The 16,812-nt window shown below is 36.9% G+C and overlaps 1 protein-coding gene across 2 annotated transcripts in view; it reads left to right on the top strand.

Annotated features, from left to right (window-relative positions):
* Ric1 (RIC1 homolog, RAB6A GEF complex partner 1) overlaps positions 1-16,812 on the top strand; it is a 127,346-nt gene that overhangs the window by 94,197 nt on the left and 16,337 nt on the right. For both annotated transcript variants that reach the window (XM_004653178.2, XM_045149157.1), the window contains 7 exons: positions 1,251-1,451; positions 7,039-7,077; positions 7,334-7,444; positions 8,338-8,427; positions 9,141-9,301; positions 9,951-10,089; positions 16,691-16,807. In XM_004653178.2, coding sequence (XP_004653235.2) covers positions 1,251-1,451; positions 7,039-7,077; positions 7,334-7,444; positions 8,338-8,427; positions 9,141-9,301; positions 9,951-10,089; positions 16,691-16,807 — 858 coding nt within the window. The remainder of the gene's footprint in view (positions 1-1,250; positions 1,452-7,038; positions 7,078-7,333; positions 7,445-8,337; positions 8,428-9,140; positions 9,302-9,950; positions 10,090-16,690; positions 16,808-16,812) is intronic.

The raw sequence follows: 16,812 nt of genomic DNA, 5'->3' as shown, positions 1-16,812 counted from the left end.
GAAGATAGTTGTGTATGAAGCACTTGCCATGCAAACATGAGAATTTAAGTTCAAATCTCCAGAACCCACGTGAATGCTGGGCAAAATGGTACATACCTGTAATCATAGCATCCTAGGTGTACAAAGAATCCTTAGGACTCACTGGCTAGCTACACTAAGCAGAATTGGTGAGTTCTGAGTTCAGTGACTCTGTTCCAATAAGTAAGGTAGAAAATGATAGAAGGAGATGCCTGATATCAACCTGTGGCCTCCATATGCACACATGCAATAACACATATGCCCAAACACATGTGGATATGCACATCACACACATACAAATATATATATATATTTATTAATATATATATAATATGTAATGATAGTATAATAATAGTTATATGTTAGAAATACATAACTGTGTACCTATTATTGATGATATTTAAAAGATACTAACTTGGTATAACAAGTTAGTTTGAAAAGTAATGTGAAAATAGCCTGGATCTCTGATCCCTATTAGTGCATGTGATCCAAGGAAGAATAAGAACAGGTAGTTCTTCCTGACCTTCCCCACCCCAAGTAATAATTTTAGTGGATCCATAAGTATATTTGAACTAAAATGGGAAAGGGATAGGATGCCACACTAATATTTAATTAAGAGTCTACCCTTTGAGAACATTGACCTCTAATTAAAAATCAAGGCATAGTTATAATTCCTAAGAGCAGGAACTGTTTTACTTGTCTGCATACCCTCAGAACCTTGCACAGTCCTTGACCCTAACTGATGATTCGCTAAATGATTGGCTCCTTTATCCCCTGTGGTTTCGATTGAAGGTCCTCCAGCATTGAAATATCCTTGTTTCTGGCTCACCCTCTCTTCCTATGAGGGCAAATGACAATATATACAATATAAAAATATAAAAAATATTTTAAAATGACAATATAGACAATGAGTATTATATTATTACATTCCCAGATGTAAAAAAATCTCAGCATTGCTGTTGAGGGGTACTACTATAGCATTTTAAGTCTGGGCATGTTTATAACCATGTGCCAAAAACTTGATTCATACTAAAAGCAATCAGTTTTACTGATTTTGTTGCCTATTCTCTCTTAATATATGACTATTGAGATTGTTATGTAGTAAAATCACTATTGATATATGGTGTACTTTCTACAATAAATCTTAAGTCCGCACATTATTTAATTTTTCCCTATGCAATATTGAGTTACTTTTATTTGCTCTTACTCTGCCCCTCTTCTTTCCTTTTTAGAGTAACCAAGAGCAAGTGTTACTTCAAGGAGAAGATCGCTTGTACTTGAACTGTGGAGAAACCTCACAAACTCAGAATCCCAGGAGTTCTGCACACTCAGAATGTACAACTAGTCGGGAGACTAGCCCATTTGCAGATGGAGGTTTAGAGTCTCAGGGGTTAAGCACTTTACTTGGACATCGGCATTGGCATGTTGTGCAAGTAAGTGTTGACTTAGTAATTACTATTTTCATTTAATGACCCTCGGGAAGGTAATACATGGAACAAACTTTTGAATATTTAACCTTGTAAACTTGTATGTCTCTCAGCACTTCTGTGTTCTTGTCCTTGTCTTCTTTCTTCCAGCAGAGGATCCCCTTTCCTGCTTTACATCTGTTAGTAGTGTCGAGAACTAGAAGCTCCTTTTGTCCTCTCAGTGAAAATCATTTTATTTTACTTTCTGCTTGCTTAATCTAGCTGTATGGATTTGCATACCCAAAAGTGTAGTCATTGCATGAAAAGTGGCAATATGACTTGGACCCTGTGCAGCTGACCGGGCAGTTCCAATGGGACCACGTAGGGAATACTCTTCCTGATAGTGGACCATATTTCAAACCTGTGATCATTCTAGAACTTTATTGCTAATAATTTTATTATTATTTACTCTCATCCCAAATTATATGGTATCACCCTGATACCATTTTAAATTGCCAGTCTTTTAATAATTCTGATAGATTGATATTTACTATGGAAATTAGAATTTTGATACCAATTAAGAATTCTTTGCAGCAGTGACTAAATTGAAGTTTCTTAAGAGAAACTTACATATATAGTTTCAAAGTGCCAAGTTTTCTTCCCCTCACTTGATACCAAAATGCATCAAAGCCTCCTCTTGGGTTGATTTTTTTTTTTTTTTCCTGGTGGTGGGGGTTGTTTTGTTTTGTCTTTGAGGTAGGGTCTTGTTCTAGTCCAGGCTGACCTGGAGTTCACTATGTAGTCTCAGGCTGGCCTTGATCTCACTACGATCATACTACCCCTTCCTCTCAAGGGCTGGGGTTACAGGCATGCCACCACCATGCCTGGCATAGAGAGAGAGAGAATGGGTACTCCAGGGCCTCTAGCTGTTGCAAAGGAACTCCAGATGCATGTTCCACTTGGTGCATCTGGCTTGATGTGGATACTGGGGAATCAAATTCAGGTTTTAGGCTTTGTAGGCAAACACCGTAACTACTGAGCCATCTTTCCAGCCCTAGATTCACTTCTTTTCATCAGCCCCCCCCATGAAGATACAATGTTACATTTTAGCTGACCTGGAATTCACAGTTCTTTGCAGCATCCAAGTGCTGGGCTTACAGGACTAAACCATTGTACCAGCTTCTAGTCAGTTTCTATTTCCATAATTTGTTGCTTTCTCTTTGTTGTGCCTTGCTAGATTACTTGAGTTCTCATGTTATTTTCAGTTGACTTTAAGTGAACATAATGAGAGACAGAAAAATGGTCATTATGTGAAAGGTTAAGGGAGGAATATCTCCTACATTGACATGTGCTATGCACTAAAAGAAAATGTAATTTACATTAATAAATTCATAGAATCAAATAATGTACATACCATTTTATAATTAGTAATAATTTTTAAATTAAATTGCATCAGCTACTTCTTGACTAAAATTTTCCACTGCTCCCTTCTCTCCTATAGCCATTTCTCTGCTATTTTCATTTCCCCATACTTTGAACTATTCATTCTACACTGACCTAGCATCAATGCCAGTTCTGCCTAGCCAGGTCTGTGTTACCAGAGATCCAAGTAGAGCAGAGGATCAAAGAAGGTAGGTTTGGAACTCAAAAATCCATCAGGCAATAACAAAATTGAATTTCCTTCCAGCTCAAAAATTCTGTGATTCTTAATCATCTCTGAAACATTCCATTAAAATAATCATATAACCCTGATTTTAGGACTAGCAAGAATTTTCTGTCATTCTGTTCATCAGATAGCTAAAGTTATTTAGAAAGATGAACTTTTTAAACATGATTTACCTAGGTCTTTTAGCTTTCCTTAACGTAATGCTATATTTATGTTCCCAAAATAATTAAATTATAATAGATTCATAGAATTTTTAGAGCTGGAAGGACCTTATAGATCATGTAGCCCAACTGGATTCTATACATGAAGAAACCAGGGCTTAGGAAGTTACATGATTTGCCCATCACACAAGAGTAGTGGGAGACCTATCCTTACTATGATCTACAGTTAAATAGTTAATTTTACGTACTTTAAAATCTAGGGACTAAACGTTGACACTGACTTTGAGCTAAAACTTAGGGTTTGTCTATTTGGCCATACTTTTACTTTGAAGTGCCCTACTCTAGGCTTGCTAACATTGCAGCCAGGTGATTGAATGCAGAATAGAAGTAGTCTTTCTGTAGGGTAGCTCTTAGTGTGTACATAATGCCTTCCAAGCTTTTTAGTCAGAAATGATGACTCCCTGAAGAATCATGGTGCCTGGTGTCATTCCCCCTCTCAACATCTCTTTTCTAGGATAAGTCCAGTCCTCCATCAGAATGGGTTGTTTGTGTGATTTATACTCTGTGTGCTTGTTTCTAAGTGGAATGTCATCTAAGGAGCTCCAAGTACTCCTACTGTGTTTTCTGCTCCTTGTCTGAAATCCTCTTGTTGTTTGTGTAAGCCGTATGTTCCTTAACTTCCAGAGTAGACAATTCTGTTTATGTTGTGTTCCTCTTACCTTAAACAGAACAAATGCAACTTGTCAGAAGCAAGAGCAGTAGCTGGCAGCAGGCAGTGCCTTTTTCAGTTTATACTTCTTATATTTTCTTATATTTCTGGGTATAAATTTAGAAAGTAATGGAACACACACACACCAAAGAAAGTAATGAAATACAATAGGAAATTTAAAAATAAAACCTAGTTTGTGGCTATGTGCCTTCTTGGACTGTCATTTATTTTAATGATCAGTATTATATACAGTGTAAACATTGATTCCTGAAAGATGAATTGGTCATTATTATCTAGTATGTTGAGGTATTGATTTTATAGTTAACCTCACTGTGACTATTTGAAAAGAATAACCTTCACAAAATATGGAAGAGAAATGCCTACATTTTATCAGACACTGTTAACATTGTCAGCCGTGGATTTTAATATCTGTTTCACTTATACTTTGAAGTCTATTTCACTTGGATTTCAGCCTACAATGAACATCCAATATGCCAGGTGTGGCATTTGGCACAGATCAAACATGCTAGGAGCACGGTGCATATTCTCAGCAGTGAGACAGAATTAGACTAGGCAGAAGACAAAAGAAAGGAAGAAACAAGTCCCCCTCCCCCTCAAAAAGGGGGGGGGGAAACTCCAAAAAAAAAAAACCAAGAAACAATCAGGTACATTCTGATTAAGAGAGACTGGAAAACCCTTTAGTAAGAATGGTGGAGATTGTTTTCAGTACCTTAGCACTCATTTTTCCAGTGATGTGGCATGACTTTTGTGCCCTGTGTGTACATTTATGACTTGGAGTTTCATCATTATTTATTAACTGCTTCTTTCCATTCCTCTACCATTTTCTATTCTCAGCATTAGGGTTAGAGTTCAGATGGATGACACATAGGTCAGTGAAAGTGACACTAGGAATAAGCAAGTTTTTGTTCTTGCCATAACATTCAGACAAAAAAAAAACATGAAAAATAAGGCTTAATTTTTAGTTCACATCTTATGTCTTAAAAGTAAATCATTTGTAACTCATAACACTTCATAGTCTTGAAGGTTAAAAGAGTAAGTCTAAATTCATTAAAATGGTATAATTTTATACTTTATTATGGTCTGTCACTAGAAACCCTTCATATTGAAATCACTTTTCTAGTGATTTTGCAGCTGAGGCATCACTTACCTACATATATTTCATAAAAACTAGTGAAACATCAAAGTTTGAGGATTGTAGTAATTTATAGTTTTCTATTTATTTTGTTTAGTATCTTGGTAAAGGAAAGTAATATTCAGGTACATCTGTTACATCCTTCTTGTAGTGACTGTTGTTCTTTACATTAAAAAGCAAAACTGTGCAAACTTGTAGAAAATTGCTTTCGACCCTTATTTCACCCCTAAATCCTTTCCTCGAGCTTACCATTATTCTGAACTATTTTTGTCCATCATAGTGAATTTTATTATGGGCTTTAGTGGTATAGCATATCTGTTAGGTATTTAAGCATATATTATGACACTGTTACCTTCAGTTCTATAAGTAGGTATTCATAAAACAGCCTTGGTGTTAAAAACTTCTTAATATACTAAAAGCTATTAATTTAGTTGGATGGTTTAATTGGCTTAATAGATAAGTAGTGAAATCTGACCCTTTCATCAAAGGTAATATATTTTTAAAAAATTATTTGCAAGGGGAAAGAGAGAATGAACAGGCACCCCATGGCCTCCTGTCAATACAGAAGAGCTCCAGACTCATGTGCATCTGATTTTACATGGGTACTGAGGAACTGAACCTGGGCCAGCCAAGGCTTTGCAAGCAAGTGCCTTTAATGTTAGCCATTTCCCCAGCCCAGCACTCTCTCTCTCTCTCTCTCTTTTTTCAAATTTTTAAATATTTATTTACTTGAGAGAGAATGAGAAAATGGCACTCCAGGGCCTCTTGTCACTGAAAATGAACTTCAGATACATGTATCACTTTGCGCATCTAGTTTTAGAAGGGTACTGGGGAATCGAACCTGCACCAGAAGCTTTGCAAGCACCTCTAACTGCTGAGGCATCTCCTCAGTTCTTAATACAAATATTTTTAGCATATTGCTTTTGCTTGATGCTTATTTTGTCTTCACATTATACAATTTTGTTTGGTTTGATTACACTTTACATAATTTTTTGACTTGGGTTTCTTTCTTAAAAACAAGACCAGTTTTATTAAATAAAATTAAAATAAATTTTGAATAAATTGAAACTTTTCTTATTCTAAGATTCTTTGTTCTGTTTCTCTGTTAACTCATACCTTGCTCTTCCCAAATACTTTGAAAAACTGTTTATTTAGTAGGCTAGTAGACATCTAATTTATAGAGCTAGAATTTACGTAATTCACATTGATATCCCAAAAGATTCCTTTAGTTTAAAAATTGATAATACTAATAAAATGACACAGTATACAAAGATGTAAAACAGATAATATGGGGAACTGTATCTGCCACTAACATTGTAGATAAAGACTTAGTATCTATAATAAGAATGTTTTTAGATAACTAAGCTGAATACTGAATAGAAAAAGAGTACCTTAAATCCATGCATGTTTATGGATGCTTGTTTAGAAATAGAGTACAAACAATATCCTTAAGTAATAAGATTTCATTTTGTACTTTGTACATTTGGATATTATTTAATTTTATAAGGATTGCTTTTTAAATCAGAAAAATATGTCAAAGATTTCTACTAAAAGCCAAAACTTGTTCAAAGTTTTAATTTTATTGGATATAGTTGTTTGGGGCTGGTCTGTTTCATCAAACAAAAACTGTTCATCTGCACAGTGCCTAGCTGCTGTCATGTACTGTAAAAGTCTGTCAATTTTTTTTTTTAATATTACAGATAATGTTACAAGGTAAAGGGAAGCTTGATGTTTAGAAACTTGAAATGATTAAGATAGATAATGTGAAATACTGGCTCAGATTCCAAGTGCTCTATTACTAAAGCCATTAGTAGAGGCACCTTAAAATTTCTATAGGAAGATGAATCTAATATTGTAATAAATTGATGCTTTCAATTTAACTATATTTCATAAGCCTTACCAAATTGATGTGTTATTTTCTGTAGATTTCCAGCACCTACTTAGAAAGCAATTGGCCTATACGGGTGAGTTGTGATTTTTGTTGGTGATACAGTAGTCATTCTGGGAATTATGCCCTTGTGATTAAATAAGGATAAAATTTTAGTACTTGATCTGTTGTACATTACTAATATATCTACATCTATGTGTCAAATATAGCTAAATGTGTTCATTTCAGCATTTTCTATTTAAATTAGCAAATATTTATTGTCTATTTACTTTATATTATATTATGTACCTAATAAAGTATAGATTTTTTTAATAATCTTTTTTTCTTGACAGTTTTCAGCTATTGATAAGCTTGGACAAAATATTGCTGTCGTTGGCAAGTTTGGTTTTGCACATTACTCCTTACTCACCAAAAAATGGAAACTTTTTGGAAACATTACTCAGGTTAGTCTTTTAAAAATGAACAACCAATATTAAGGTATAAAGTATTAAGGCTTAAAATAGAATGAAAAGAAACAGGTACTGAGGCTGGATGTAGCTCGATAATAGAGTACTTGGTAGCATTCATAGGTTCTGAGCTTGAACCTCAGCAGAGAATGGGTAGGGAAGGAAAAGGAGGAGGGAAGAGATAGGACAGGGAGAAGTTGATTTTTTTATAATGTCTATAAACCAGTTTTGTTAAAATACTTGATAATTTGGTAAAAGCTCTTGTGTTGAGATAGTTGGTTTTTCACTTCTGTTAAAATCAGTAACAATAATTGTTTAGCTTAAAGATTTAATCTTTCAAGTCTGAAGTCATCAGATGGGATAAGAATAAATTTATACAGAATTGGAGATCATTCCCTGCTTAACTGCATGTGATACATGTATTTGTATAGCATATATAGCCACAATTTTCAAAAATCAAATGAAAGGAAAATTAACCTTTAATAGAAGCCTTTTATGAGTCAGGCATTTTGAAATGAGTCTGTGTGTATTATCTCATCTTCATAACACCCCAATGAGGACACTACTGTTAACAATTGATAAAAGAGAGGTTGAAATTCATTAACTTATCTGATGTAGGATAAATTCAGAATTTAAACTAAGTTCTTTCCAGTGTGGGAACTATGATGATATATGAGTTATTTTGAATGATGTGTTTGCTTCTTTGCAGAAATTTTTTTTAAGGTAGGATGTGAAGTATTATTATCAGAGTCTCTGAAATATAATCCAGGAGAAAATTAAACAGGAATAATTTGAGGTTTCTGTGTTTGCCTAAGAATATTTTATGTTACTTTCTTGTAATTTCAGATAACATAACTAAGGTAAATACATTTTTAAACTTTTCTTTTAAGGAACAAAATATGATTGTGACTGGTGGCTTAGCCTGGTGGAATGATTTTATGGTCCTTGCGTGTTATAACATAAGTGAACGTCAAGAAGAGGTAACTTTTTCTCTCAGAAATAATCAATTTTTTATTTTAGAGCTATTTTTGTATTTTATTTTGTTACTTTTTTTTGAGGTAGCCTCTCACTCGAGCCACTTTGTAGTCTCAGGATGGCCTTGAACTCAGGGTGATCCTCCCTCTGCCTTCCAAGTGCTGGAAGTGTGCCACCATGCCTGGCTGACTTTTTTTTTTTTTTTTTTTTTTAATTTAAGAGCAAGAGAGAGGCAGATAGAGAATGGGCATACCAGGGTCTCTAGTCACTGTAGGCGAAGTCCAGACACATGTGCCCCTTGTGCATATGAATTGTGTGGGTTCTGGGCAATAAAACCCGGGTCCTTAGGCTTTGCAAGCAAACATCTTAACCACTAAGCCATCTCCCCAGCCCAAGAGTGACTATTCTTAAAGATTTATTAACTTATCAATTTATATGGTTCTTTTGGGAAACTCTTGTCACGTATCGTTTAAATTCACAAATCTGAAAGGATATTTTATAATAATTGCATTCAGTTTTTATCACATTATCTTTGGCTTTTAGCCTGCCAAACTGTAAACATAATCCTTTTTTGTTGTTGTTTATGAAAGCTTAAGATAGATCTTTTAATGCTATTGCTTGGCAGGGGGGAGTCTGTATATACAAATAGCTGAACTTACGTATTTAGGCCTCTCTAGTTGTCATCTCATTTTCCTACTTTTTTCATTTTCTCTTTTAGCTGAGAGTATATCTACGAACATTAAATCTGGACAATGCCTTTGCTCATGTCACCAAGGCACAAGCAGAAACATTGCTGCTTAGTGTCTTCCGGGACATGGTAATAGTATTTAGAGCAGACTGTTCAATATGCCTTTACAGTATTGAAAGAAAATGTGATGGGTAAGTTATAGCATGTGAAAAGCATCTGCATCCTACCTCTTGAGTTTTATTTTGTTGCCAGAGGTATGTTTGTTTAGTAAGGCCAGGAAGAATATATTTGCTAAAAAGCATGATGATTGGGAACTAATACAAAGATAAGACATACCTTAATTAAAACCTTCACCCTCACCCTTTTACAACCAACTGGTTGGATATGTGTGTGTGTGTTTTGTTGGTTTTGTTCGGAGGTAGGGTCTCACTTTACCCAGGCTGTCCTTAAACTCACAGTGATCTACCTATCTGTCTCCTGAGTTCTGGGATTTAAAGGTGTGCACCACCATGACTCGCTTAGTCATTTGTTTTTTCCCCTAAGATACATCTGTTCTTTCCATTTCTTCCCAGGGAGGAAGAAAAGGAGGAAATATATGTATATATTTAGTCCTGTTTCTCCTTCTCTTTGGCACCTTACTTCATCTTACCCACATTTATGTTCTTTGTGTTCCTCAACCTTGCTAAAACCAATTGGGGGATTAGGGAGGAGAGAATGATAAGTAGAAGATATTTGGGTTTTCTGTAAGCATGAAATGTACTTACTAGTAACTGAAAAGCAAAAAGACATTGTTAACATTGTTGCTTTATGAGAGGTTTTATTGTTTATTTGTTCTTACAGATCAAATACTACTGCTGATATTCAGGTTCTTCAGGAGGTCTCCATGTCACGCTACATTCCTCACCCTTTCTTGGTAGTATCTGTCACTCTCACTTCAGTGAGTACAGAAAATGGAATCACCTTGAAAATGCCACAGCAGGTACCATTCTATTTTCAGAGCTCATAGAAGGTGCATCACAGTCTATAATGCCTTAGGTTATTATCAGGAACTACTTACTTGTTTAGCAAATACATGCACAGGATCTAGAATGAACATTACATAAAGGTTCTAAATATGGCTAGCTAAACAGACATGTTATCTGCTCAAAATTAAACAAGTACTTACATACAAAATTAATTGTTGTTTTGATGTGCACACCTCAAAGTAATATAGGTTACCATGACAGCATCTAGAAACATGGTATGATGTGGACAGGCAGAGATTATTGTCCCATTAAAATTGAAGCCTGGAGTGTAAGTATAGATGGCCTAAGCAAAGAAAAGGAAATTGAGGTAGTAATGCAAAAAGTCCCGTAGCTTATGAGAGGACATGATATGCTTCAGGACGTTAGAAAAATTTTAGTGACAAGCATAGAATGTGAGAAAAGATAAGTCTTATAGATAATACCAATAACTTTAGACTTTAATTTAAGACCTACAATGCCTTGAGTGGGTATTATTAGATCTAAGCTCTATAGTACTTACTCTGTGAGAAGAAAAATCAAGTTGGAGCAAAACTTCATGAAGGAAGAACATTTGGGAGACCACTTAGTGGATGGTATTAGAGGCTTGAAAATGAGCAGAGAAAAGGGAGACAGACAGAAGTAGAATGAATTCAGAATATGCAGGATTCCATAAATAAGGAAAGAGAACAGAATACCATAGCTTGTGGGTGAAGTAACCAATTATATGGTGATACTACTAGGATCCAGGTTACATATCTTCCTATTCTAGAGCGCCTAGTCTACCAGCAGTTTCCAAACTTTATATCAACTTGGAGGCAAAGGAAAATTCTTGGTGGATTTGTCATCCCTACCTGCCCTGGCCATCTTTTACTTCTAATTGATTCTTCCTTGATTACACCATACAGTTATGGAGAATTCAACTACTTCATAAAAGAGTCTCTTCCTTTGCAGCTGTAGTTATAGACTGTTTTCATATAAGAATTTAAAATTCAGTTTATAAAGGCCTGTTCCATTTCTCTATTCTTCGGAACAAGAAATAAGTGAGTTAAAATATAATAGGCATTAGACTGAGAGTACTACTATAAGACAAGTTTTGGTTTAATGGAAGTCATTTAAAAAGAAATCCTAGGGCTGAAGACATGGCTTAGTGGTTAAGTGCTTGCCTGTGAAGCCTAAGGATCCCGGTTCAAGGCTCCATTCCCCAGGACCCACGTTAGCCAGATGCACAAGGGAGTGCAAGCATCTGGAGTTCCTTTGCACTGGTTGGAGGCCCTGGTGTGCCCATTCATTCTCTCTCTGTCTTTCTCTTTCTGCCTCTTTCTGTGTCACTCTCAAATAAATAAATAAATTAATTAATTAAAAAAAAATCCCAGCACTTGGGAGGCAGAGGTAGGAGGATCTGAGTTCGAGGCCACCCTGAGAATACACAGTTAATTTCAATCAGAGTGAGACCTTACCTTGAACCCCCCCCCAACAAAAAAAGAAGAAAAAGAAAGAAATCAATGGGAATAATTCATATTTAGCTTCTCTCATGAGAGTGCAAGCTTTTTGTTAAACTGCAAAAACACCAATGGAAATATCTCTTGTAAAGGTTTTTTTTTTTAAGGCTAAGAAATGGTATTTTGAGTTGCTCCAATTTAAGATTTTAAGCACATAGGTAACTCGTGCTCATTAACATTGCCTGAGAGTACTATTGCAGTTACCTTTAATCATATCAAAAGAAACATTTCCAGGCATGGTGGCACATGCCTTTAATCCCAGCAGTCGGGAGGCTGAAGTAGGAGAATTGCTGTGAGTTTGAAGCCACCCTGAGACTACATAGTGATTTCCAGGTCAGCCTGGACTAGAGTGAAACCCTACCTTAAAAAATAAGTAAATAACCTATTGAAAGAGTGGTTCCTAAATAATAATAACCATGCTTCTTTAAATTCATATATTTTGTTCTCATTCCTTCAACTTACTAACATTTTCTCCTGTTTTATGACAAGCCATCTACATTTTTGTTTTGCCACTGATTTTTATAGTGCTGGAGGTCAAACCCTGGACTATTTTGCTACTGCCAGGCCAGTGGAACTACATCTCCAGCTTGCTCTTTTATGCACAACCTCTTTTAGTATCTGAAATCCATGCGCAAGAATGTCATGTATGACTGTTATAGAACTAGATTACATAGGATGGCTGTTCTGTTTCTGCTGCCCTAAGTGATACTAGCAGCTTAAATGGATCCATCCAGCAAGTATCAAAACTTGGGGCACAGTTTTCACATGTTCAGAACAGTAATTTTTTCTTTCCTGCAATTCTTTCCTTAGCTCACATGGATGACATTGTTCTTTCCTATTTCTGTACTTGTCTGGTAAAGCTCAGATGATGGCCCTCTGCTCTTTCTCTTTGTGTATTGTGCCCTAGAAAACTCACCTGTTTCTTTCAGTTTAGCAGCCTCATACTTTCTGATGTTGGCATATTCATCTCTGTGGATCAGTTACTACCCCCATTTCTTCATGAGTCTTAAGGTTCTTTACAGTTTAATATGGAAGAAAACATTTTTTTCATTTCCATAATTTCTCTTCCTTATTATTATTAATTTTCTAGTATCTCACTTAGATTCTCTGTTCAAGTTCTATTTGGTTCAAGCTTTTTTGTTGTTGTTTTTTTGTTGTTGTTCTTTTGGTTTTTCAAGGTAGGGTCTCACTCTAGCCCAGGTCAACCTGGAATTCATTATGGAGTCTCAGAGTGGCCTCGAACTCATGGCAATCCTCTTACCTCTGCCTCCCGAGAGCTGGGATTAAAGGCATGTGCCATCATGCCCAGCCAAGCTTTCTTTTTCTATCTAATTATCTAAGGTGGCAGTAAATTCTATTTTTAACCAAAATTATCTCCCTCTTTACAGATGAAAATTGTTTTTATCTGATACTTGCCCTAAAACAGTAATACTTCACAAAATTATAATTGTTTAAGCTGAGGAGTGGGGTTCAATAGAAAACTAGTCCTGGGCTAGGGAGATGGCTTAGCAGTTAAGCGCTTGCCTGTGAAGCCTAAGACCCTGGTTCGAGGCTCCATTCCCCAGGTCCCACGTTAGCCAGATGCACAAGGGGGTGCATGCATCTGGAGTTCGTTCACAGTGGGTGGAGGCCCTAGCGCACCCATTCTCTCTCTCTTTCTCTCCTTGTCTGCCTCTTTCCCTCTCTGTCACTCTCAAATAAATAAATAAAAATGAAAAAAGAAAAAAAAAAAGAAAACTAGTCCAGACTTTTTGCTCTGAGATTTGATTGATGCTTCCATGATTAATAATAATAAAAAAGTCAAGGCCATTGTTTGTAAGGTACCCATGGTATCTGCCTCTCCCCTGTAATCCATCCTGATTAAGTCGGGTTTTTTAAAATATAATTTCCTTCTCCAATAAATACAGAGGTGATTTATTTATTGCTGCTCTTTTGCCTGCCATTGTCAGCCCTTCTGAAGAGTGGTTGCTGTCCAACTTTGTTTTCAGAGTATCCCTGGTCTAACAAAATTGTTCTGCCTTTCCCAACAGGACTGTTCTGTCCTAGCTTTATATTTTACATTTCATGCATGCTTAAGCTGGGCTACAAATTCATTCTCTTCTACCAACCTATGACTTCTTAATCTTTCAAGTCTCACCATATTTCTTTTTTTTTTTCCAACTGAGAGATACTTTTATCTAGATGTATTCATTTACTTTACAGATAACTTCTCAAATTACCTTACAAATAAGCTTGACTTTGAGCTGAGTACCATTGCAGCATAAGATACAGGTCAAAATCCCTGCTGTCATGGAGTTATGATTTTGTATGTAGACAAGCTACCAGCAAGTGAGTATCAATATTATCTTGTAGTTTTTGAGAGTCCTTGTAGTTTTTTTTTTTTTTTTTTTTTAATGATCTTTATCTTGGGAAGGCATCTTACTAAGGCTGCCTTCACGCTCAACATTCTGCCTCAACTTAAAAACTTTTTATTGACAACTTCATAAATATAGGCAATATATCATGACCATAACCCCTTTTCACTACCCTTCCTTTTCACCCTCCTAATCTCCCCTCCATTGAATCTCTTCTTTCCGACTCATCTTTTTTCTATTTCAATGCCATCATTCCCCCTCTAACCCTTCCTAATTATGCAGGTCTTGTATAGTTAGTGCCAGCCAGTGTGAGACCATGAATATCAAGGCTACTTTGTGTCTGGATAACATCATTGTAAGCAGTCCTCCCCTTCCTTTGGCTTTTATATTCTTTCTGCCACCTCCTGCACAATGGTCCCTGAGCCTTGGAGGATGTGTTAGAGATGTCTCACTTAGGCCAAATACTCCGCTATCACTTCTCAGCTCTGTAGTCATCCCAGTGGTTACCACAGTCTGAAAAGAGAAGCTTCTCTAACCAGAAGTGAGAGTAGCATTTAATATATGGGCATAAACATTAAAAAGTGCTTACAGGGCAGTTGGGTGGACATAATATATGCATTTAGTCAGATAACAGTAGGTATTACTCCCATAGGGCTCATGATGTCCCTAGCCATAGGCTTTTTAATTTAATTTTTTTAATTAAAAACATACTTTGTATGAATACATCATGTGTTGATACCATCTTTTCCCTCCTCCCCACTGCCATTCCATGGAGGTCCCTCCTCAGTGGGGTTGCTGGTATTCCCCATGGGGTTATGGGTTATGCATTGTGGGAGCAGCAGTCTGTTATTAGGAGGAGGCAGTGCCTCTGGGCATGTCATCCCAAGCTGTGACTCTTAAAATTTGTTCCTGCCCCCTCTTCCACAAAATTCCCTGAGCTGTGGTAGATGTGTTTTAAGTCTGCTTTAGCGATGAGCTCTCAGGAGCCTCAGGATTTCTGCTTTTTTATGTATTGAGTATCCTCAACATCTGTCTCCTTCACCCTGGCACTGCTTGTCAGGCTCACCATGGAAGCAGCACTCTTGTTGGTCTCCCCAATTCCTCTGGTTTCACCTGGGTCTTGACTGAAATGTGAAGGGTGGTTGATCTCCTTGGGTCTCATTGACTTCTGAAAAAGAAAACCAGATTCTCCAATGGAGAGTGAAGCCAGTATAGGTTAAATTGAATAAGCTGTATTAATTAGGGAGAGTTTGATGGATGTAGCCTCTCTTTTAGCCAAAGACTAATGGGAGGTTGACATTGAATATCATAGTCTTTGTCTCCATAGGATTCCGACCTGGTTCCCAATTCTAGATATGTGTTCCTTTCCACAGAGCACATCTCTCAGCCAATCAAAAAGCCATTGGTTACCTTCCAAGGCTGTGTGCCACCTTTGCACTGGTGTGTACTTGTCAGGCTGGTTGTTTCTGAGTAGCTTAGACCTCTGCTTGCTCCCACCATTGTTGGCGATTTCTCTGCATTAGCTCATGTAGTGCTTTCCACTAACGGGGAATTGGCTCTCTTTCGGGTTTTCTAGCCAGGTCTCTCCATGTTCTGTGTTGGCAGTTTATGGTGTCTTCAGCCATAGGGTCTTACTTTTTACCTCAGTTAAGTGCTTTGATAGAAGTCTGTCTTATTTTGGGAACCTTGTAAGTCTCTCTGATCAACAGCTCAATGTGGGTAGCACCTATGTGGTACTGCAGGTTATAGATCAGAGACAAAATTATTTAAGGTTGGGCTTCATCCCACCCTCTCCAAGGCCCTTCTTTTCGTGTGCTACCCCATACTCCTGTTGAGGGTTATATCTTTTAGCCTACCTTCAAGGAGAAAGGTTTCTGAGGTACCACTTCATTTTGGGTTTAGTTTGTCTTGGCCTCAAGTTGCCTTTCTGGTATGCCTGCAACTCATCCTGATGCAGGTTAGGAACCACAGATGAGTGAGAATATGCAGTGTTTGTTTTAGCCATAAGCTTTTGACTAGGTTTCTAGTACCAGCCATCCAGCAGTTGGTTTCCCCATAACAGACATGCCATTGTTGCACTGGTTGGCACATTTGGCCTGGCTTGCCAGCCATAAAACTTGCAGGGTCCACTGCTGTTTAATACCATTGATGACTTCTCTTCCTCTGTCTCTCTCCCCCCCCATCTCTCTCCCACCATTATGGTTAAAACCTCTTGCTATAATGGATAGATCTTGTCTATTTTATTCATTCATTCATTTATTTGAGAGAGAGAGAAGGAGGCAGATACAGAGAATGGGCATACTAGTGCCTCTAGCTACTGCAGACAAACTCCAGACTCATGTATGTCCTTGTGCATCTGATTTACCTGGGTACTGGGGAATCAAACCTGAGTCCTTGGGCTTTTCAGGCAAATACCTTAACGACTAAGCCACCTCCTGCCCAGATTTTTTTTTTTCAACTTCTCAAATTAACTTAGTTTTTCCAGGGAAATTCAGTGCTACAGTGGTATTGATCACTAATTTCATTATTGTGAAGCTTTGTTTCACCATATCCAGAAAACTTCTTATATTCCCACAGGGTCTAACAAAATGGGTCTATGTAGTATAAACTCAACAGATATTGTTTGTTTTTTAACCTATAGACCTTATGGACTAGATGGAAAGGGATTGCTCAGAACATGCCTATAAATTAGTATGAATCCATTTCTTTTTCTCAAATTTCAGGCTCGAGATGCAGAGAGTATAATGCTGAACCTTGCAGGCCAGCTCATTATGATGCAGAGGGACAGATCAGGCCCTCAGATCCGGGAGAAGGACAGTAATCCTAACCAAAGGAAACTTGTGAG

This window comes from Jaculus jaculus, chromosome 1 (genome assembly GCF_020740685.1).
Source record: "Jaculus jaculus isolate mJacJac1 chromosome 1, mJacJac1.mat.Y.cur, whole genome shotgun sequence".
Lineage (NCBI taxonomy): Eukaryota > Metazoa > Chordata > Mammalia > Rodentia > Dipodidae > Jaculus > Jaculus jaculus.
Note: the sequence above shows the minus strand (reverse complement) of the source record. Positions and strands in the feature narration are given on the sequence as shown.